This window comes from Heterocephalus glaber, unplaced genomic scaffold (genome assembly GCF_053883595.1).
Source record: "Heterocephalus glaber isolate CG9 unplaced genomic scaffold, H.glaber_assembly_v1.0 deba00001806, whole genome shotgun sequence".
In the NCBI taxonomy this organism is placed as follows: domain Eukaryota; kingdom Metazoa; phylum Chordata; class Mammalia; order Rodentia; family Bathyergidae; genus Heterocephalus; species Heterocephalus glaber.
The window spans coordinates 1,327,727-1,350,716 of NW_028258481.1; the positions used below are offsets into that span (position 1 = coordinate 1,327,727).

General features: G+C 55.6%; 1 protein-coding gene across 1 annotated transcript; it reads left to right on the forward strand.

Moving 5' to 3' along the window:
* The first annotated feature begins 63 nt into the window (after nucleotides 1-63).
* On the forward strand, nucleotides 64-22,966 carry Ddb1 (damage specific DNA binding protein 1). The gene is made up of 27 exons (XM_004874353.4): nucleotides 64-265; nucleotides 1,577-1,725; nucleotides 2,883-2,999; nucleotides 3,293-3,514; nucleotides 5,350-5,464; nucleotides 6,636-6,733; nucleotides 7,531-7,689; nucleotides 8,156-8,239; nucleotides 9,430-9,546; nucleotides 9,930-10,032; nucleotides 12,068-12,143; nucleotides 12,228-12,336; nucleotides 13,917-14,095; nucleotides 14,182-14,345; nucleotides 14,412-14,519; nucleotides 14,609-14,816; nucleotides 15,575-15,670; nucleotides 15,749-15,860; nucleotides 16,390-16,513; nucleotides 16,636-16,800; nucleotides 17,464-17,558; nucleotides 19,778-19,948; nucleotides 20,195-20,304; nucleotides 20,496-20,665; nucleotides 20,771-20,873; nucleotides 21,913-22,036; nucleotides 22,320-22,966. Exons 1-27 carry the CDS (start codon nucleotides 205-207, stop codon nucleotides 22,401-22,403), a joined length of 3,423 nt encoding a protein of 1,140 aa, XP_004874410.1. The 5' UTR covers nucleotides 64-204; the 3' UTR covers nucleotides 22,404-22,966.
* The last annotated feature ends 24 nt before the right edge of the window (nucleotides 22,967-22,990 follow it).

Genomic DNA, 22,990 nt, shown 5'->3' on the forward strand with positions numbered 1-22,990 from the left:
CCTCCCTTGGTTGGCCGCCTCCGGCTCCGCGAGTCCTCCCGGAGGCCCGGGAGGTCGTCCCGTGATGCCCCGCGCCGGCCGCTCTGGCCTGCAACGTGTCTCGGGGAGGAGTTGGCTTCGCGCGGGCGGGGGCTCCCGGTCTCTCCGCGGTGTCCATCCCTCGATCGTCGCTCTCGGTCCCGCCGGGCCGCCCCAGGCCTCGACATGTCGTACAATTACGTCGTGACGGCGCAGAAGCCCACCGCCGTCAATGGCTGCGTGACCGGTGAGGCAGTCGGGGACCCTGGAGAACGGGAGCAGGAGGGACCGAGGCCTAGGGAGGCCCGCGAATCTGGGCGGCGGGAGAACCGGGCCAGCATGTGGGCGCGCGGCCCGCAGCCTCCCCGGCCCGCGACCTCCAGGGAGTGGCCCCAGCGTCCGCGAGGGGCCCGAGGAGCTGCTCCCGCGGGTCCCCTTCGTCCTAGGAGGTCCCTTGGCCTCCGGGGCCGGGCGGCCCGTGGGACCCCGCGCGAGTGTGAGCTGTGTGTGTAGTGTCTGCTGTTTGAGCCCCGAGATTGGCCTGTGGTCAGGGGAAGAGACGGTGGCGATGGCACCTTTGCGATCAGAATTTAAGGTCGGGGAGCCGGGGTGGGGGACAAGGACGTGGAGGAATGGGAGCCTTGCCAGCCTGCGCTTAGCAGGGACTGGAGCCCTTTCCAGACCCACCCTTCCCCTGGGGCTGTTGTTTACCGGGAGGACTGGGTTTTTAGCCCGGTCTTTGCTGGGTTTGCCTTGTTGATCATGTGGGAGCATCATTAAGGACATAGACGCCCCAAACTGGCGAGTATTCATCCTGAACTCACATTCTCAGCTGGTTATGCAGCCCCCAAACCTTTGTGTTTATGTAAATCCTAATCGTGATTGCAGAACGGAAGTCTGTTGTTCAGGGACCTGTGGGAGGCTTAGAATGGTAGAGGTAGATTGCCGGGAGGGGAAGAGGTGTGGAGGAAGTATGGAAAACGGAATTTCTTCCTTTGACCTGGCCTGTTTGGCAGAGGTGTTCTTGTGAGGCTTTGGATGAGGACTGGAAGACGTGAACAATTCCTGTACCATCCTCAGTTATGCTCCCTACTATACAGTGGTAGGAGAGTAAGATTTAACAGGGTCATCTTTAAGGCTTTCACAGTCGTTTGTCAAAGGACACACTGCTCTTAGGCCTCCAGTCCAGTTTTCTCAATCTGACTATGGAAGCAGCTCTGTTGAATGCATGGAGACCCTTCGAGGTGCTGGATTTGCAAGAAGGAATAAATGGAGGGAGTCAGGGAAATCTGAAGTAGATGAGAATTCTGGAGTTAATTAGGTAGGCAGTGGTAGGATTGATATATAAGGGCTTGCAGGGCCTTTCCTCCAGCTTTAAAAGTTAGAGGATCTAGCTGGGTGTGGTGGCGCATTCCGGTAATCCCAGCACTCAGGAGGATAGCTGGGAGTTCGAGGCCAGCCTGGGCTACATAGTGAGTTCAGGGCCACCCTGAACTACAAAGGAAAACCCTGCCTCAACCCCCCCCACCCCGAAAAGTTAGAGGATCTATTCTTTCAGGACACTTTACTTCAGCGGAAGACTTGAACCTGTTGATTGCCAAAAACACAAGATTAGAGATCTATGTGGTCACTGCCGAGGGGCTTCGGCCAGTCAAAGAGGTGGGCATGTATGGGAAGATTGCTGTCATGGAGCTTTTCAGGCCCAAGGTAAGTAAGTGTCCCCCACTGGGACAGTTGTTGGTCATAGGTTGCTTTACATGATCGCTTAGGATGGGTGGATGGCATAAGGCTTAGAGGAATTTGCTCCTTTTTTTTTTTTTTTTTTTGGTACCGGGGATCAAACTCAGGTCCTTGCCCTTTCCATCTTTGGCGGTGGAACCACTGAGCTAAATACCCAGCCCTTCACTCCTCTTTTTGAGTGGCAGATTTCTGCACCTACTCTTCCTAAACAAACCTTGACAAGTAGAAAAGATTTCCTAGGGGAAATTCTGTCAAGTTGACTTTTCTGAGAAGAAGAATGACAGCAGTTGGAAATGTGGGTCACCGTATTGCCTAGTGACTGAGCGGGTAGCAAATGGGGTAGTCTTTGCTTCATTCCTTTTTTTTTCATTCCTTATTAATTCTCACATTAGGTGTCGCTTTAGTTGTCACTTATGACACCTTTCAGAGCCTTGATTTCTCCATCTACAAAGTGGGAATAAGAGTGTCTAATCCCCTTTAGTTCTTGTGAAGATTAAATGACTCAGTAATATAACCTGGTAATAACGGGTATTCACTGTTAACAGTTTCCATCACCAGCATTTATCATGATAACTCAAATGTTTGTCCAGTTGACTCCCACATTGCTTTATTGTATCTTAAATGTATCTAACAAAAATGCATTGGGTTCAACTGTTTAATTATAACTCTTTCAACAAAACACTCATGTTTGTGAGGTCTATGTTAAATAAGTAAGACTTTGAAGATCCATCGTAGCTTTCATTGTTATTACCACATTTTTTCCTTTCTCTAAATACTTGGAGAGGAAGGGGACAGGCATTAGATTCATCTTTCAGAATTTGAATGACAAGATTGAGATTAGCTTGATCAAAATAGGCGAAGACAGTGTATTTAGAGCCGAGAGCCAGAGAGTCAGAGTGAGGACTAGCTGTTTACCAGCTTTAGTTCTGGCCTTTAGTACATTCCCTGAGGGCATGTGTGTGGCTGGGACAACTCATAGCTAGTGTATTTTCTCTTTTAGTAGAGAAAGAAGTATTGGGAATGTTCTTAAAGAGCTTAGCGCGCTCAAGGAATGATCGTTTAAGGCAGGACAGGTTGTTCCTGTTTCTGCAAGAACCTCTTGATGGCATAATTTTGGTTTTCAGGGGGAGAGCAAGGACTTGCTGTTTATCCTGACAGCTAAGTACAACGCCTGCATCCTGGAGTATAAGCAGAGTGGTGAGAGCATCGACATCATCACACGAGCCCATGGCAATGTCCAGGTGAGGCAGCTGCTCAGGTTGAGGCTTTCCCAGGAAGGGCGAAGTGACTCAGTGGTCCAGCGAAGAGCACAGGGTGTCAGGGCAGCCTCGGCGTGATCAGAGAAGCAAGTGGAAGGCACACACAGTCACTGAGCTTCAGTGTTGCGCGGGATGTGCATGCAGATGTGTGGGCTTCCTGGCACGGCAGGCAGGTGTCACCAGTTCACCACCTCTCCTAAAATCATCCCAGGAAAGTGTCCTCTGTTAGCGTGTGGGTGTCGAGCCTCCTTCCTAATCCCCATTTTGTTTCTCAGGACCGGATTGGCCGCCCTTCAGAGACTGGCATTATTGGTATCATTGACCCTGAGTGCCGGATGATCGGCCTGCGACTCTACGATGGCCTTTTCAAGGTTATTCCGCTAGATCGGGACAACAAAGAGCTCAAGGCCTTCAACATTCGCCTGGAGGAATTGCATGTCATTGATGTCAAGTTCCTGTATGGTTGTCAAGCACCTACCATTTGCTTTGTCTACCAGGTAACAAGGTGGGGGAGAGCGGGAGGAGCTGGTTGGGAATGATGGGGTGGGTTTCTGCTAACGGAGAGTCTGCACTTGGTGGTAGCACTGGGAAAGGGCGAGAAGGTAGGTTAATGCCTGTGTCCTGAAACGTTTTGAACAATGCAGTTAATGCTGTAGTGCTTATCATGGACGTGACAGGCTTTCTGGGGCTTGTAGCAGACTTAATCCTGAGCTTACCCTCTGCTTGTAGGCCTTGGAGCTTTTGTATAGTGACCCAGTTTGTTCTTTGTCTGAGTCTTAGGGGGTTATGGAAACTTGGCTGTAGAGAAGTGATCTAGAACTTGCCTTTATAAGCAAAGAGGAATGTCTTTTTCTAAGAAGAGGTTTGTGTTTTGTCTAGCATTTGCTTTCTGGAGCCTTGCTGGCTCCTGGCTTTTATTTTAGTCTGTGTTTGAAACTGGCAGAGCTGATTCTGGGCGGCTGCTCCCTGGTCCGGATCTGTGCCGTGGGGTTGGGGGCTCCAGACTGACAGCCAGGGTCTCGGTGATGTCTCCGCCTTCTGACTGGGGCCCAGGCTGCGTGAGTTCGTCTCTTGCCTGTGGTTGAGGAGCTGGCAGAAGAAACGATGGCTCGTAGGACAGCAGCTGCATCTAGTAGTGCAGGTGCTCGTGTATTCCTGTGAGCGTTGTGGTGTCATCACAAGTGCTGTGGCCCTGAGGCTAGTGAAAGAGGGTTCATTGAGTAGAGTTGGAACTCTGCTTGATTTTGTTAAGTTTCTCTCCCTGCTTCAGTTTTCTTTTTTTTTTTTTGGTACGGGGGATCGAACTTGGGTCCTTGCGCTTGCGATGGTGGAACCACTGAGCTAAGTCCCCAGCCCAGTTTTCTTTTCTTTTTCTTTCTCTTGTTTTGAGATGGGGTTTCGCCATGTAGTTTAGGCTGGCCTTGAACTCGTGCTAGGATTATAGATGTGTGCCTCTGTGCCCTGCCCTCTGTAGTTTTATAAACATCAGGTCGCTGAAACATTGATGTTACTGAGTACTCGAGGCTGACTGGCCCCAGCCCAAGGTCTGCTACTTATAAACAGATCTGTTTCTCTGTGTGAGTCTCAGGCCCAAGTCCACTCTGGCTTGGACTTTTGGTGAAGTCATTGATGGGAAAAATGTCATCACGCTGTCTCCTGTTGTATGCCAGTTATTCAGTTTGACCGGTATCTCCGTACCTCAGCGAAGGGCCATCACAGTGACGGAGATGTGCTCCTGCGCTGCAGCAGGTTGTTGGATTCCTTCTGCAGCGCCTTAGACTCCGTCTGGCCTTTAGTGGCACCATCTTCCATTGGTGAAGCGCAGCCATCTGCCTGTCCCCGCTCTTTAGTCTCTCAGAGGTGATTCTGCAGCCCCAGGACTGGTGTGAGCCATTGTTCTGTAAAAGGAGGGGCAGAGTCATGGTTCAGAAGAGGGAGGAGATGGCGCTAACAGTGTCAGGCTGGAGGACAGTCTGCAGAGGAGCGCTGCAGTCTCTCCAATGCTTGGAGGGATTGGGTCGGGTTTTTTAAATCTCTGAAATGTGGCTCCTCAATGAGTTTTTCTCTTTCCTTGGGGCAAGGAATGGACATAGGCACACCGGGTCTCTTCCGGTGTCCAGTACGGTGTGGCAGGTTCCTTTTCCCGTGTGAACCTCTCTTGGTTGGCTGAGTTGGGAGGCAGTCAGTCCCAGATGTCAGCAGGTGACTGTCAGTGTCCTGACGATGAGGATGGAAGGGAAGGCTGACAGGACAGGCTGGCAGGCCCGGGGAGTGCGGGTCGTCCCTCAGCCTGGGAGTCACCTTTCTTAGAGCGAGCCGCTCCACCCCCCAGGACCCTCAGGGCCGGCACGTGAAGACCTACGAGGTGTCTCTCCGCGAGAAGGAGTTCAACAAGGGCCCTTGGAAACAGGAGAACGTGGAGGCCGAGGCTTCCATGGTGATCGCAGGTTGGTTCGGGACGTTCCTCGCCCTGGGTCAGAGCGGCCCCTGTGTGCCTTCTGTTGCCCACCTTCCCGCCTTCGTCCTGGCGTCGGGCTCTCTCTGCGTGTCCTGTCTGCACGGCCTGCTTTCGCTCCTCCATGCTGTCCTGGGAGCTCTGTTCTTGCTCCTCCGCCCGGGTGTGGGGTGCAGGGCTCGCCTGGGGAAAGTTGGGAGGATTTTGTGGAGTGGTAGGTGGAGGTGAGTCTGTTTCCTTGCTGGGCAGGGCGTTTAGAAACTGCAGGCCCAGCTCATCTCATCCGCCTGCTTCATCCACAAGCCCAGGCCCACACACCAGGGATGAAGCCCGGCGGGCGTCCTGGCCTCGCAGGGGCCACCTCACTCCTGAGGGAGAATTGTCTTCCACATAGTGACCCTGATCACAAAGGAGATGAAGCTGAGGAACAGGGTGCAGAGAAGTCACAGCGCAAGCTCTCAGTGAGAAAGGGCCTGGAGTTTAGGAGAGAAATGGGGAGACCACAGGGAAGGGCGGGCGCTCAGATCATGCTGCTGTGTGTGCGCTGCGGCAGCAGGGGTGATGCAAGGGGGTTACCTGGGGTGGGGTCCCAGGACCCAGGGGCTGTGATGGGAGGGTCACTTGAGTGCAGCCTGGGCAGCATGGCAAAACCTGTATCAAAGAGCAGAAACCAGCCCTTGCTGGGCTGGGGCATAGCTCAGTGGTGGAGGCCAGGACTGGATGCCAGTACCACCGAGAGCAGAAAGAAAACAAAACCTACCGGGATGAGACAATGCCAGGCCAAGGTTCTAACACGGGCATCTCAAAAGCTGTTGTGTTTCTTGGGCTTTGATAACCCTTTTTAAATGATTTTTTCTTTTTTTTTTTTTTTTGGCTGCTGGATATTGAACCCAGAGCCTTTGCACTGAGCTACATCCCAAGCCCTTTAAAAAAGTATACTTGTTGTTTTAGACAAGGTCTTGCTAGGTCATTAAGATCCCCAAGCTGGGCACTTGTCCTGCCTCAGCCTCTCCGAGCACTGGGATGATAGTTACGTGCCCCAAGCCTGGCTTAAAGATTGTTTTGAAGTTGGCCTCAGGGCTAAGCGGACCTGTGCCCTTGCCTGTGGTTTGACAGGTAGGTCTACAGTGCTGAGGGTTCTGATGCTGCTGTCTTCCTTGCAGTCCCTGAGCCCTTTGGAGGGGCCATCATCATCGGGCAGGAGTCGATCACCTATCATAATGGTGACAAGTACCTGGCCATTGCCCCTCCCATCATCAAGGTGAGCGCCTGTCCTGTCCTTTCTCTTCCCTAACCTTTGCCTGCTCCTCCTCCCTGTTTCCCCATTTGTCAGGTGAGACTCCGTGGACAGATGCTGCCTGCTCCTGCAGAATACAGCGAGGCTGGCCTGGCTTTGCTGGCTGAGATCTTGTTTGCTAAGTACAGGAAATAACAGTCAGAGTAGGTTTGTCCTTCCCAGCTACAGGGGCACCTTTGAGGCAGTTCTGGCAGATTTTATTGAAACTAGTATTTTCGGGGCTCCAGTCAGGCCAGGCAATAGGGATGTGTCGTACAGACTTCAGAAGTTAAGCCTCTGCATTTCAGTTGTGGAAATGAAACCGGACAAGCTCAGCTGTGCTTCCTTTTGGAGGGCATGGAGCCTGTGGCAGAGTTAGGGCTGGGAGGCAATTAGTGGGCATCCACAGAAACCTGCGGTAGCAGTGGTGGCCCAGTGAATACTTGCAGCTGCTTCTTGTTTCCTTTTTCTTTTTCTTTTCTTTGTGGTGTGGGGATGGAGCACAGGGCCTCTCAAATGCCAGGCAAGTGCTCGACCCCCCAGTTACACCCCAGTCCCCTCTGTACGTTTCTGCTTTCCACAGAGTAATGTGTGCGTGAATCTTTCAGGCACCTGGTTGAGCTCCTCAGAAAACTGTCTTGTCCTCACAGTAAAAGCTGCTGGTGTCCCTTCAGAGCAGCGCCCTGACCCGAGCGAGTCCTTGAGGCGCAGGGAGTCCTCTAGGGCCTGCTTTCTGGGTTAGAAGGCATGGCCTCTGATGACTGTTCGCTCCCTCACGGCAGCAAAGCACGATTGTGTGTCACAACCGTGTGGACCCAAATGGCTCGCGGTACCTGCTGGGAGACATGGAGGGGCGGCTCTTCATGCTCCTGCTGGAGAAGGAGGAGCAGATGGATGGCACCGTCGCCCTCAAGGATCTGCGTGTGGAGCTTCTCGGAGAGGTGGGCCGCCCTCGTCCTGCGGGTGCCTGTGACCCGAGATGTGTGCTCCTCACCCTGCCCTGGGACTTCTGCTGCCGAAGGGATTTCCCACTGTTACCATGGAGACTCCTGGCTGCCGGCCACCACCTCAGGCTTAAATCGGAAGGAACACAGGATGCAGTCCAGCACCAGTAGCTCACTGTTGTGGGAGAGTCCCTGAGTGTAACACTCACATGGGGCCCTCTAGAGGCTCCTGGTTTTGTGCAGAGTGGAGCTGCCGAGTTGGATTGAGCTCGGAGCAGGCACCTCTGAGAAGAAGCTGTGAACTTTTCCGAGTGGGGTGGGTGAAGGGCAATCACAGGCTCCATCAGGCACGGGAAGATTGGCTTGCGGGAGTCGATGAGGCTCCTTTCCCGAGTTAGGCTGCGGCGGGCAGTTCCTGGGGTCCGGGCGGGTGGACGGGCCTGATCTCTGCTCTCCCCACCAGACCTCCATCGCCGAGTGCCTGACCTACCTGGACAACGGGGTGGTGTTTGTTGGGTCGCGCCTGGGCGACTCCCAGCTGGTGAAGGTGAGAGGCTGTCCCGGCTCTGTGCTGCTGTCCTCGTGCCTCCCCCATTCTCCGGGTCTGACTCTCTCCCTAGGTGATCTTACACCCTGCTCTGGCCTCCAAGGAGCTCTTGTCTATTGTTTTCTTCTAAGTTTTTGTTTGTTTGTTTGGTACCAGGGATGGAACTCTGGACCTTGAGCTTGCGAGGTCTTCTAAGTTTTATTAGTGGACGTTTGCAATACGTGATGTTCGTGTCCGATTTGGTAACTTGGTGTGTGTGTGTCATGTGTCTTGGTCATTTTCCACGCCTTGGCTCCCTCCGCCCCCAGGCAGCTCTTTTTCTCAGCCCTTCTTCAGCTCCCGAGCTAGGTGCTGTGGGTTCTGCGAGGAATGAGACACAGTGCTGCCCTGTAAGTCACAGCCTGATGTCACGGATCCCTTGTAGAATACGAGCTTTGGCCCTTACGTGCATACTGACATTTGATGTTGACTTTGAAAGAGTCAGTGCTTCTCTGAAGTCCACGCTTGGAGCTCCAGGGTTGAGCCTGCGGGCTGGTTAGTGGTCACCCTTGGGACCACTGGGTTCCTCAGTCCCTTCCAGGAGCCCTTGGAGCACAAGAAGGACAGATCCAGCAGGATCAGGGTCTTCTTTTGATCACAATATTCTCATTCTCTCTCTCTCTCTCTCTCTCTCTCTCTCTCTCCCTCTCTCTTTCCAGTGGCAGTGGGGATTGAATCCAGGGTCTTTGGACTAACCTATGCCCCCAACTCTTTTTAAAGATTTTTGGTTTTGGTACTGGGGATTGAACTCGGGACCTTGCACTTGCGAGGCAGGCACCGGAACCACTGAGCTAAATCCCCAGCCCTTAAAGTTTATTTTTAAAGTTTTGACATAGGATCTACCTAAGTTGCCCAGGATGGGCTCAGATTTGTGATCCTTCAGTTTCAGTCTCCCAGAGTGCTGGGATTCTCTCAGTCCTGAAGATTGAACTCAGAGAGCACTGAGCCATATCCCCAGCTCTTTTTTAAAAAATCTTACTTGACAGAAGATCTCACTGCGTTGCCCAAGCTAGCCTTGAACTTGAGATCCTCCTGCCTCAGCCTCCAGAGTCGTGGGACTACTGGCTCGTGCCATCACAACGTGCTTAGTCATCTCTGTAGGGCGGAGACTGTTGGGGCACTCCAGGACTACCATCATTTTTTCTTCTTAGCTCAACGTTGACAGCAATGAGCAAGGCTCCTACGTGGTGGCCATGGAGACCTTTACCAACTTGGGGCCCATCGTGGATATGTGTGTGGTGGACCTGGAGAGGCAGGGGCAGGGGCAGGTAAGGGCCATCTGGAGGCCTGCTTGGTCCAGTCTGCGAGGCACTTCACACCTGAGCACCCCGTTAGGGGTCCTTGGCCATCCCAGAAGTGCAAAGCTTAGGGCTGAGAAAAGGCGAAGGATTTGTCCGAGGTCCTTCCGTTGCTGCGTGGCAAGGGCATCTGCTCCAGAGCCCGAGCTCTTCCTAGTAGATGGGGTTTCAGACCTGTCTGCCTGTCCAGGAGCATGGAGAGGAGGCTTCTGCTCCATGTCTGGGGACTTGGGGACCACCTTGGCTAGTCTGCACCTCGCTCCCAGCTCGCAGCTGGGGGCCGGCTGCTGGGCTGCTGCAGTGTGACTGCTGCACTCCAGGGGGCTCCTCGGGACCCTTTCCTCTGCTTGCAGCTGGTCACTTGCTCCGGGGCTTTCAAGGAGGGGTCCTTGCGGATCATCCGGAACGGCATCGGGATCCACGAGCACGCCAGCATCGACTTGCCGGGCATCAAAGGTAGCCTCAGTGGGGGATGTGGTCCCTCAGCTTCCTTCCGTGTTGTGGAGGCTGGAAGGGCACAGATGGGGAGTGAGAGGTGACGACAGAGGGGTGGCAGGACCCAGATACGTTTTGCAGGAAAGGAGAAAATTTAAGAATCCTCTTTATCAAAATGGGCATGCAGTGGAGCAGCTGAGGAGGAATAAGTGACAAGTTAAATTTTAAGTTGTAGCTGGGCATGGCAGCACATGCCTATAATCCCAGCACTTGGGAGGCTGGGACAGGAGGATCACCATGCCTTTGAGGCCAGCTTGGGCTACATGTGAGTTCAAAGCTAGCCTGGACTACACAGCGAGACCCTGTCTCAAAAATTTTTTTTAATGTTGTTTATATAAGTGCATTGATAGGATCCTTAAAGCAAGAGGGACTATGGCTATCACAGAGAGGTAGATTATAAATGTAACTTAAAGCAAAAATGTCAGAGCAGCTCTAAATTCCAGAAGAATTGTAATTCAAAACAGATTAGAAAAGCCCCGTGTGGTGGCACACATGTGTAATCCCAGCGTTCTGGGAGGCTGAGGCAGGAGGGTTGCAAGCTTGAGTCCAGCCTGGGAAATTTAGGGATTTAGCAAGATCTTCTCTCAAAAGTTAAAAAATTAAAAATAAAAGGCTTGGCCTGGGGATTTAGCTCAGTGGTTTCACCGCCTGCCTCACAAGCGCAAGGTTCCGAGTTCGACTCCCGGTGCCAAAAAAAATAAAAGGCTGGAGATGTAGCTCAGAGAAAGCTTACAAAGTGACACTCACAAAATTGCCATCAAACATGTCTGTCGCGAGTGCCTATACATGGGCTAAACTCACCGCTCTGAGCAGAAATGATCAGTTAGAATCATGAAGCAAAACCAAGCCAGAGTGGCACACCGGAGGCGTACATCTTCCAGAAGTAAGGCTGGGAAGAGATGAGTCAGGAAACAGGTGCGAGATGGGAACGGGAGAGATCGAATGATCCCGACACCCATGATAACCAGCTGCGGTACTGGCCAGCAGCTGAGCAAGGCAGCGGGCGGTGGCGGAAGGTGGCAGGGTCAGTAAACAGGAAGTGCAGGGAGGCAGAGAGGCTGTTAGGGAGACCAGAGGTCAGACACTGAGGGATGTGCAACACCCGCACAAGGGTTAAGCGCGGAGGGTCAGCTGCAAAAGGCACGTCCAGGTCTACAGATGAGTGTTAAAATTGCTCTCTCTTCCTTTTGTTCTGTTTACTACACCTTGACAGAAACAGTTGTAGGTTTTTTTCCTTGACTTGGACAATTCCAAGTGGAAAAATCAAGAAGCTTCACTGGCAAGGAAAACTTGAACTGAGAGATGGGAGGGTCGTGCCTTTGCGCCTCAGCCACTCTTGCTTGCCTAACACAAGCCAGGTGTGGGGTTTCATCCCTGCCCTGTGAAAGGAGGCACACCCCTACAGTCCCAGCTACGCAGAGGCTGAGGCAGGAGGGTTGCTTGAGCCTAGGAGTTCAGGGCTAGCCTGGGCAACATAGTGAGGCCCTGCCTCAAAAAAAGCTTTTTAAATTTAAGAAAAAAATTTTTAACAGCCGGGGATGTGGTGCTGTACCTGTCTGGCAAGCTCAAAGTCCTGAGTTCTATCCCTAGTACCAAAAAAAAAAAAACCTAAGAACTTTATCTTCTAGGTTTTTGAGATGGTCTTGCTGTGTAGCTCAGGCTGTCCTTGAATCCATGATCCTCCTGCCTCGGCCTCCTCAGTGCTGGGATTACAGCCTTATGCCACCATGCCCATTTCTGCATTTGCTTGTAAGACAGTGCTTATTCTGCTTCCTTAAAAAATCAAAAGGATAAACAAGAAACTCTCACTGGTTGCTACCCCGAGAGATGAGTTGGAAAATGTGTGATGCCAGGGTCAACATGGTTTTTAAATCGCACACTTGTCCAGAGTCTTGAAGTCAGGAAAGCGTGAAGGGACTTGAGCTGGGGACTTTGAGCAGCGTGTGGAGCCCTTTGCTGGAGCCACCCTTGCCTCTGACCTTTGCCCTTGCTCTAGGCCTGTGGCCGCTGCGATCCGACCCCAGCCGTGAGACTGATGACACCCTGGTGCTGTCTTTCGTGGGCCAGACCAGGTAGGGGCCTCGTGCACTGCTCCAGTGCGGGTGAGGGCTGCGTGGGGTGCGCTGCTCCCGGGCTGAGCCGGGCATCCTGCTCAGGGTTCTCATGCTGAACGGAGAGGAGGTGGAGGAGACCGAGCTGGTGGGCTTCGTGGACGACCAGCAGACATTCTTCTGTGGCAACGTGGCGCACCAGCAGCTCATCCAGGTGATGCGGGGAGGGGCTCTCCCCTGGCCGAGGTGGCTGAGTCCACCTAGGGGCACCGTCGGGGGCACTGAGCTCAACACAGGCAGGCTTTAGGGCTCTGAAAATGAGGTAGAAATTGTAGGGAAATTACCTGTTTATTTTCTGAGAAGTAACTCTTGACTTTGGACTTGCTCCTTGTTGGTTTTGCTTTTCCTTTGTAAATGTTTGAATATTGCATTTATTTACATTTTCTTTCAATACACATACCAATATGTTGGCTGGCTGTGGTGGCACAGGCCTCTAATCCAGCACTCAGGAGGCTGAGGCAGGAGGATCTCCATGAGTTGGAGGTCAGCCTGGGCTACACAATTCAAGCCCAGCCTGAACTATGTAGTGAGACCCTACCTCAAAAAAACAATTTGGGGGGGAGGTTTAGCACTAATTATATCCTCTGAGACTCAGAGCTTTTACCTCTATTGTAACACTGCTACACATGTATTTGAAAAATTTGGAAAATACCAAAAAGCACAAAGAACATAAAAAATAATCAGGCTTAATGCTGCCACTGGTATGACTTTGGCAGCTTTGCCCACGTAAAAGTACAAGCAGAGCCCTTAGGCCAGGCCGCTCGGGTCCCAGCCTGAAATCTCCGCCATGTGAGCAGAGCCGCTGGCCCGCTGTGGGAGGTCTGGTGTCGGGTGCCCCACCGTCGCCTGCTGCCCCTGCCTTGCAGCTGTTCTGCTCGGGCCGGGCCATCCTTGCCCGTGGTGGGGAGGGCACTCATGCTTGGGTGTGGACCAGCTGTCCTGTCCTGACCCCGGCCTCTCCACAGCCTGGCAGGGGTGGTAGGCTGCAGCCGGAAGTCAGCTGCTGTTGGACTAGGGACCCATGGGGCACCTGGGTGTGGTCTGCGGCCCAGCTGGCTCCCTGTGTCTTGGGAGCTCTCCTCCCTGCGACATACAGGGCAGTGCTGCCGGATCGGAGCGGAAAGCAACATCGCCCTGCTTTTTATTCCTGCAGTGGCAAAGAATCGCTGAAGCCTTTGGTGGGGGCAGGCTCAGGCAGGGTGAAGAGCTTGGGTATTTTTGAGGTCTGATTTGGGCTTGAGACAAACAGGCTGGTGGTTGGTGCAGTTCCGGAGACCTCCCCAGGGTGCAGCCAGCGCCACCCTGGGGAGCCTGGCAGGGTCATGGGCACGAGAGCAGCAAGCAACCCAGGCATCTGAGCTGCTTCCTCACAGATGATGTCGCCCACTCTGCACCCTGCATTCAGCCAGCAGGGGTTGGGATACTTGGGGGAGTTGTGTCTGTGTCAGACGTGCGCTTGTCCTTGTCACTGTCCGCTGAGCCACACAGTGTGACACCTGCTCACCTGCTTCACCGGGTGGGAGCTGTGGGCATCTAGAGGTAGTGGTCTGAAGGAGGATGGGTACACCTACCCCGCTGTCTGTGGAGTCTGGGGGCTGGGACTGCACTGGCTGCTGAGTGATGACTGCAGGTAGCGGCAAGGACAGAGCTGCTCAGGCTCTGCTGGGCCTCGAGGCACCTTCTGCTTGCAGCGAGGTCCCTGCAGGTGCTGGAGTCCGCTGCCTCTGCCCTTAGATCACGTCTGCATCTGTGCGCTTGGTCTCCCAAGAGCCCAAGGCACTAGTCAGCGAGTGGAAGGAGCCGCAGGGCAAGAACATCAGCGTGGCCTCCTGCAGCAGCAGCCAGGTGGTGGTTGCCGTGGGCAGGGCGCTGTATTACCTGCAGATCCACCCGCGGGAGCTGCGGCAGATCAGGTTGGTGTCCGATGCCGCCTTCTCGCCATGCCCGGGGCCGCCTTGACTCGTGGCTTCCTCCTGCTGCCATGTTCCTCTCTGCTCAGCCAAACCGAGATGGAACATGAAGTGGCCTGCTTGGACATCACCCCGCTGGGGGACAGCAGTGGGCTGTCCCCGCTGTGCGCCATCGGCCTGTGGACCGACATCTCCGCCCGGATCTTGCAGCTCCCATCCTTTGAACTTCTGCACAAGGAGATGCTGGGTGGAGGTGTGTGTCCTGGGCTCGGGGGTCCGCAGAGGGTGGCACGGACACTCACCAGGCCTCTTCTCGCAGAGATCATTCCACGCTCCATCCTGATGACCACTTTTGAGAGCAGCCACTATCTCCTCTGTGCCTTGGGTGATGGGGCCCTGTTCTACTTCGGGCTCAACATCGAGACGGGTGAGGCCATGGGCGGGGCCGCTGTGCCCTGGGACCGCCGGTTCTGTTCTCTCTCCTCTTCCTCTTTGCTGATGCCATTCCTCCTGTAGGCTTGTTGAGCGACCGGAAGAAGGTGACCCTGGGCACCCAGCCCACAGTGTTGAGGACTTTCCGATCTCTGTCCACCACCAACGTGTTCGCGTGCTCCGACCGCCCGACTGTCATCTATAGCAGCAACCACAAGCTGGTGTTCTCCAACGTCAACCTCAAGGAGGTGAACTACATGTGTCCGCTCAACTCCGACGGCTACCCCGACAGGTGAGCCTGTGAGCCTCGGGAGCCCCTGCAAAGCAGTCGCGCTGTTTCCCTCAGACCAGACCCTCCCTGTGCCCAGGTCAGTGAGCAGCTGCAGTGGGGGCCCAGGGCAGAGGTGCTGTTAGAGATGCCGACAGTTTGTTCGTAGCAGTGCTCGGAATCAAACCCAGGCCCTTGTTTGTGTTTGTTAAAGACGTGCACTTTTCATGGCTGGGGCGTAGTTCAGGTGGAACACTTGCCTAGAATTGGGTTCCATCCCCAGCACTAAGAAATAGAATTCTGATCCGGCCGGTCTGAGGTGGGCTCCAGAGTCTGTATTTTCAGGGAATTCTCAGGTGATTCCAGGGGTCATTCAGCTTCTGGATCTCCAGACCGAGACCGAGGGATCACAGCGTCTCCCCTGGGGCAGGGTGCCCAGGGGCCAGCCAGCACCCCCTGGATGGACTGACAGACTGACTGACTCGTGAGGAGATGTGTTCCCTCTGGGCTGGACCTGTGGCCCATCCTGGTGACACAGTAGCTGGAGCAGTGCTGGCCCATCCAGAGCAGGGAGACCTTGTTCTGGAGGGTGGGTGTGAGCTGTAAAGCTGTCAAGCCCTGTGAGGCCTGGCTGGACCAAACATAGGGTCGGAAAAGTGGTTCTTAGGTGTTGAGGGTCGCGCATGACCAGGGGCAAGCTGTGCGCTGTTGTCTTGCTTCCTCCCCGTGGGCTGGCCGTGGACTCCTGTCCTGCTCAGCCTCAGCCAGACCCTTCTTTCCAGCCTGGCACTGGCCAACAACAGTACCCTCACCATCGGCACCATCGATGAGATCCAGAAGCTGCACATCCGCACGGTTCCCCTCTATGAGTCTCCCAGGTGAGGGTGGGGCTGGGCGGCTCGGGGCACACCGGGCACCTCTGGCCTCTGAGTGCACCGAGCTCTGCTGTCCTGCAGGAAGATCTGCTACCAGGAAGTGTCCCAGTGCTTTGGGGTCCTGTCCAGCCGCATCGAGGTCCAGGACACTAGTGGAGGCACCACGGCGCTGAGGCCCAGTGCCAGCACCCAGGTACGGGTGGGCAGCCTGCTGGCCTTTGTGGGGCAGCTTTCTGCCTGGGCCCTGTGGTGCGAGCAGTCTCGTGCCCCGTGGGCGTGTGTGACTGAGGGCGGTCCCATCCCCGGAGCCTGGCCTTCAGCTGTCTCCGGTAGAGTGAGGATTGAAATGGGACGGCCAGGAGCCGCCCAGGGCCCGAGTCCTCGAGACCAGAGCGGTTGTTTCCCTCCATGTGTTCTCTGCTCTTGCTCCTGCATGTCTGGCAGAGGCTCCTCCTCCCTTTGAGGGTGGAAGAGTCTGTCACTCGGTTAGGTCCCCCGAGTTCCCCTCTGGCCTTGCTGGGTTGGCTTGTGGCGTTGCCTCTGCTGACCCTTAGTTTTTGGACGCGTGTGTTGGTTCTGTGTGCAGCCAGCTCCTCCTCCTGGGTGCCTGTGTCCGCTCTGTGTCCGCCTGCAGCCCTCGGGCCCCGCTGCTCTAGCAGCAGCGGGCATCGGCCTCGCTTGGGCTGCCTGTGTCCTCATGCCGCTCTGACCTCTGCCTGCAGGCCCTGTCCAGCAGCGTGAGCTCCAGCAAGCTCTTCTCCAGCAGCACCGCCCCGCACGAGACCTCCTTTGGGGAGGAGGTGGAGGTGCACAACCTGCTCATCATCGACCAGCACACCTTCGAAGGTGCAGGCGCGCTTGCTGTCCTCCTCAGCTGGTCTGCCTGAGTGCCGGGCGGGTGGGCAGGTGGGGTGCGGGACCCGGGCCGTGGGCAGGTGAGATGCCATCAGCCAGTCCCCTCCTGCTAGTGCTCCATGCCCACCAGTTCCTGCAGAACGAGTACGCCCTCAGCCTAGTGTCCTGCAAGCTAGGCAAGGACCCCAACACATACTTCATCGTGGGCACGGCCATGGTGTACCCCGAGGAGGCAGAGCCCAAGCAGGGCCGCATCGTGGTCTTCCAGTACTCGGATGGTGAGTCGGTGCTGTGTTATAGTCCTCTTGGCCGCTGCTGCGGGAGGCAGGGCACAGTGAGATCCCGCTTGGCTTCTCCCTGTCTCCTCTCGGAGGGCAGAGGAGCGTGAGGTGAGCAGCCGGTGAGGGGTACAGGGTCAGAGCAGGGTGCTCTTGGCCCTCAGCCTCGCACTCTGCGTGTGCCGAGTGTTTGTTCCTCCGCATCCTCGCCCGAGCTTCTGGGTGTTTCTGAGGTTTCTGGCTTGTTATCAGCCAGAGCGCTCACAGGTGGGGTCAGGGTGGGCCTTGGTCCCCCGTGTGGAACCTGCAGGTTTGGGTTCAGATGAGGACATGCTGGGCCCCACCCGTGCAGTCGCTGCTGCTGCACAGTGCTCTGAGGCCTTGCTGTGAGGGGGCAGCGCTCATACATGCTGACTCCGCCTGCTGCTCCCTGCTGCTGGCATTGCCACTGAGCTACAGCCCCAGCCTTTTTTTATTTTGCATTTTTACGTGGGGGCTCACACTTGTCATCTTCCTGCCTCAGCCTCCCAGAGTGCTGGGAGGATGGGCGAGCCCAAGGAGGGGTTTTAAAGGCAGGAAGTAGAGGCAAAGGGCCAACCAGAGGACTCTTGATTAGAGATGGAGTGGGTTCAGCAGCAGGATTCAAGGACGTCTTTCTCCCAGGAAAGCTACAGACCTTGGCTGAAAAGGAGGTGAAGGGAGCTGTGTACTCCATGGTGGAGTTCAACGGGAAGCTGCTCGCCAGCATCAATAGCACGGTGAGCCACAGCGCCTGAGTCCTGGGCTGTGCGGGGGCAGGAATAGCGGTGTGAAGGGCGGGCTGAAGCCCAGGCAGGTGAGAGGTGTGGTCCTGGGACCCCGAGTCCTGCACCTAGGTGCCGGCTCAGATGCCGGGTGCCGTGTGGAAGCCAGGGCAGCGCCTGTGCACCAGCGGCATCCGCTCTGCGGCCATGCCACCTCTTCCTGCAGCGGATGAGCTCTTCCAGCTTCATCGGAGTCTCACTGGAGAACGTTACATACAGCGGTACCTCGGTTCACGAATGCTTTTGTTTGTGAACAGTGTGGTTCGCAAACAGAAGTGCTTGGCAAAATTTTGTTTTTGTTTGCAAACTGCATTGGGTGACAGAACATGACTGCGGCCATCTTTCCCACACAAACACAAAAGTGGTCGTCTTTTCCAGAATCGTGGAACAAATTAAGTTCATGAGCCAAGGTATCACCTTATATTTAAGATGCATAACTGAAGGTTTTGATACATTTGTTTGTGTTGTTGAGACAGGGTCTCACTATGTAGCCCAGGCTTGCCTCAAACTCATGATAATCCTCCTGTCTCAGCCTCCTGAGTGCTGGGATTACAAGCATGCACCACCTCATGTGGCTGATAAAAATGTAAAAAATGAGTGTCATGGTCAGCTGGATTTGGAAAATGTGGCCGTGGCTCTCCCCTCCCAGCAGTGCCACAGGCCGTGGTAGCTCACTGGGGTGGGAAGACAGGAAATGGTGCCTGATGACTTCCTTTGGAAGCCCCCAGGGATCTGCTCACTGAGAAGGTGGCAAGTGAAGCCTTGCTGCATTCATTCCAGGGCTGTTCGGTAGTGGGACTTAGTAGTAAATGTAAAAAAGGACAAGGAGGCGTGGTGTGGGCGACCTCGGAACTCCAAAGGGCGCCAGTGGACGCCAGGTGAACGTGAGCTGTGTGCAGGGGCACAGCGGTCATCGCTGGTCCACAGAAATGCACGGGAAGCCGGCGTGTGCTGCATGCACGCCTGTCCCAGCTGCTCAGGTTGAGGCGGGAGGGTCAGGAGCCAACTTAGACTGTCTCAAAACACATGCGGGTGTGATTTTATCTTTGCTGGTAGCTACATTAATGTAAGAAATAGGTTCGGTTCTTAGTAGTATAGATTATGTAACCCAACACCACTGCCATACTTCAAAGCGTCATGAGTGTGAAGGCTTCATGAGAGCTCACACTTCTCAGACCAGGACTCCAGCACCGACCCTGGGTGCCCCTCAGCCAGGAATGGGTGGCGGCCCTCGAGGGCGTGGCCTTGGCTCTGACAGTGGGGGGCTCTTGCGCTGGGCTGCAGTGGGGCTGTGGTAACAGTCACAGGGACTCGCAGAGGGCATAGCTGTGGAGCAGCAGCCTCGGACACCCTGAGAAACAGCATGCTCTGCTCTGCTCTGCTCTGCTCTGCTCTGTCCGAGAGCTCCAGGTACAGTCCCCTGGCCCTGGGCTGTGGTGGCTGTCTCTGCCTGTCCTCATTGGTCACAGGACAGCTGCCTTCTCTGGGAGACGTGGTGTCACTACTTCCCGAAGGAAGCATGGGGTAGTGCAGGAGGGGACAGCAGTGTCTCACATTTAGTGGAGTGTCAGGGGCCGACCTTTGACCAGTTCTTTGGATCCTTTTAGTCATTGGCAGCCTTTCTGTTGGACCTTTCCATTCTGTTTTCTCCACTCCTTGGTTGAATATTAAAATGTTCCAGGAATGGAGAGTTTTGGTTTTTTGTTTTTTTGAGACAGGATCTCACTGTGCAGTTCAGGCTGGCCTTGAACTCACTATGTAACCCAGACTGGTCTTGAACTTCAGGGGATCCTCCTGCCTCACCCTCCTGAGCACTGGGATTATAGGCATGTGTCACCAGGGATGTAGTTTTGAGAAGGGTTCAGAGAAGGTGGTTGTTGGGAGGTGATCTTTGTGCTTTCTGATCAGAACACTGGAGGGGGCTCCTGTCTTGTGGACCATTTCTGTACCTCAGTGAGCCTGACCCATCTTGTCCTGCACTCGCTCCCATCACTGCCCTCTGCGTGCAGGCACATCTTTCATGTAAACAGGAGCTTTGTATCCCAGCTGGCTGCTTGTTCTACCGAAATGAAAGCATCCCCCACCCACCGAGACCACCCCCTGCACACCGCCTTCCGTGGAGCGGGTGCAGTCCCACCCAGGCCTTGCCCTGGCTGAGCCCCGTGCCTCCCCAGGTGCGGCTGTACGAGTGGACCACGGAGAAGGAGCTGCGAACCGAGTGCAACCACTACAACAACATCATGGCGCTCTACCTGAAGACCAAGGGCGACTTCATCCTGGTGGGCGACCTCATGCGCTCCGTGCTGCTGCTCGCCTACAAGCCCATGGAGGGCAACTTCGAGGAGGTAGTGGCCTGCGGCCTGAGGCCTTGCGGAGCCCCAGCCCGTGAGGCTTTGGTGATGGGGTCCGATCAGGTGGGGGGTTCCCCAGCAATGTACGTTCAGTCCCCACCCCGAACCGGGCAGGGCCCGCTTGGCTAGAGATGGAGATGGCTGTCTCGGCCGTTGTGAAACCCAGGGAGGACCCCCGGGCCCAGAACCGACCTGCTAGCTGCTGATGGAGTGTTCTTGTTGCACCTTGTGTGTTTTAAGATTGCCCGGGACTTTAATCCCAACTGGATGAGTGCAGTGGAGATCTTGGATGATGACAACTTCCTGGGAGCTGAAAATGCCTTTAACCTGTTTGTGTGTCAGAAGGACAGGTGAGCGATCCAGTCTGGGGGCCCAAGGGTGTCGGGTGCTCGATCGGGCTCAGGTGGAACTTCCTGAGGGGACCAGAGGCCGCAGGACAACTGAGGTGGGCTCCTGGACCCCCGGCACACTGGCCACCGTGCAGGCCAGGTCAGGCCTCTGGGACAGCAGTCTGGGCGGTGACTTCTCCTCTGCCTTTCAGTGCTGCCACCACCGATGAGGAGCGGCAGCACCTGCAGGAGGTGGGGCTCTTCCACCTGGGCGAGTTCGTCAATGTCTTCTGCCACGGCTCCCTGGTCATGCAGAATCTGGGCGAGACCTCCACCCCCACGCAGGGCTCTGTGCTCTTTGGCACGGTCAATGGCATGATTGGTGAGCACACAGCTTCCCGAGGCTGCCCCCAGGGGGGCAAGGGGAGGAGCAGGTGTCTGCCTGGCTCTGGAGCTCGGGCGGTTCTCACTGTCCCTCCCTCTCCAGGCCTGGTGACCTCCCTGTCAGAGAGCTGGTATAACCTCCTGTTGGACATGCAGAATCGCCTCAATAAAGTCATCAAAAGTGTGGGCAAGATTGAGCACTCCTTATATCCTTCCAGAGCCGTGTACCAGGCCCTGAGTGCTGCACTACCCTGGCCACATCCTGGCTTTCCCTTGTCCCCATTTCTGTCCTTGGACCTTGTGTGTGGAAAATGCCAAGCACACACAGCAGGAGGACGGCACTCCCTGCGACTTGCCTCCACTGCATCTGGGCTGGGTGGGTCTGCAGTTCTGCCCCGGCCTTCCAGGCTGCGTGGCAGATGGACCAGGGAGCAGGGCCCCCCCCCCCCCCCGGGCACAGCCGTGTCTGGGCCTAGAAAGTTTAGCATGGAGAGCAAGAAGCGGGGACTCCAAAAGCCCCAGGGGCAGCCTGCGGGGCGTGCGGGCAGCTTGCTCAGGTGACAGGAGCCCTCCTTGGTGGGCGTGGGTATGTTGAGGAGCCTCAGTTTGCTCATCCAGGGAGCACTGGACTGGACTCAGGCGAGTGCTTCTTTCCGGGCATGTACTTCAGATTCACCTGGAGCACTTTTTAAAACCATCCAAGCCAGGCATGGTGGTGCACGCCTGCCATCCCAGCACTCTTGAAGGCCAGGGCAGTAGGATGGCAAGTTTGAGCCCAGCTTGGGCAGCATAGTGACTTAGTGAGACCTTGTCTCAAAAGATAAAAAGTTTAGGGCCTGGGATTTAGCTCAGTGGTTTCGTTGCCTATTGTGCAAGCGCAGGGACCTGAGTTTGATCCCCGGTACCAAAAAAAAAGATAAAAAGTTCTTGGGGTGTAGCTCGGTGTGAAGGCCCCAGTCTTGATCCCTAGCAACACAAATAGCAGAAACAGAACCACCTGTATGTGTCCAGGCTGCAGGCTAACAGGGTCTGAGCTGTAGTCCTAAGTGTCATTTTGAGGCTCCCTGCAGTTGAGAACCATCGGATTAGGCAGTGATGTTTGCATTTCCCCTTTCAGTCCCAAAGCGTCCAGAGAGTAGTGTGAGTTGCAGTGAAACTGCTGTCCTGTCCTGGCCCTGGTGGTCCCCGGAGGCCATGGGGAGGCTGCGCTTACTCAGAGGCGCATGCTCCTTAACTCGCGTCTACCTGGAGGTCCTTCCACACCGAGCGCAAGACAGAGCAGGCCACGGGCTTCATCGACGGTGACCTGATTGAGAGTTTCCTGGACATCAGCCGCCCCAAGATGCAGGAGGTGGTGGCCAACCTGCAGGTGAGCTGGGCCAGGGCCCTGCGGGACCCTGGGTTCCTCCTGGTGGGAGGGGAGTGGCCCTCCTGTGCTGCCACCTCTGCCATTTGGCCCTGCTGCTCTCGAACTGAAGGCAGCTGGGCTCACCCGGGACCCCAGGGGCAGGAAGTTGCTGTAGATCTGGAGTTTGGGGTGTCGCTCCCTGGGGCCAGCTTTGCCCCACAGGCCTCGATGACCACAGCATTCCCGTGGCTGGTGTGGAGGCTGCTCCCGCTTGGCCCTCACAGCCCTCCTGGTCACCTTGCAGTATGATGACGGCAGTGGGATGAAGCGCGAAGCCACAGCGGATGACCTGATCAAGGTGGTAGAGGAGCTGACCCGGATCCATTAGCCCAGCGGGCCCTTCCGGCCTCCCCACAGGCTCCGCCTCCGCCTCCACCCGCCCTTCCTCTCCAGGAGTCCTGGCCTCCAGCCAGCTACCAGAGGCCACTGAGTGGCAGCAGGGCTTATGGGACTAAGCCCGTTCAGGAGATGAGGGGCCGCCGCTTAAGGTCCCCCTGGATTTTTACTGGTTGTACATGAGTCCCTCTCACCTTGGACCGCCCTCCTCGGGGAGGGCTTTTGCAGCTCTGCTGCTGACAGGAAGCTGTGTGTGTGTGTGCGTGTGTGTGCGTGTGTCCCAGTGCCACCCTCATGCTTCGTCCTCTGCTCTTCTGATGTGGGTGGTGGGTGTGGGGGGCTGCGGGTGCGGGGATGAGGGCAAGGGGCTGCTCGTCCTGGGCGGGAGCTGCCCTTGGCTTTCTCCTCCAGCCTCAGGGTTGGGGGCTGCCTGAGAGGCGGTGGGGACCCCGGCCCCAGCCCTTCTGGGTGGGAGGCTCCCTTCTGCAGCAAGGAGGCGGGCTGTGTGTTGGTTGGTAGTCTCAGAATCTTACCAAATAAAGTAGAACGTGAGAAGCCCCTGGCGTCTGCCCCGCCCGG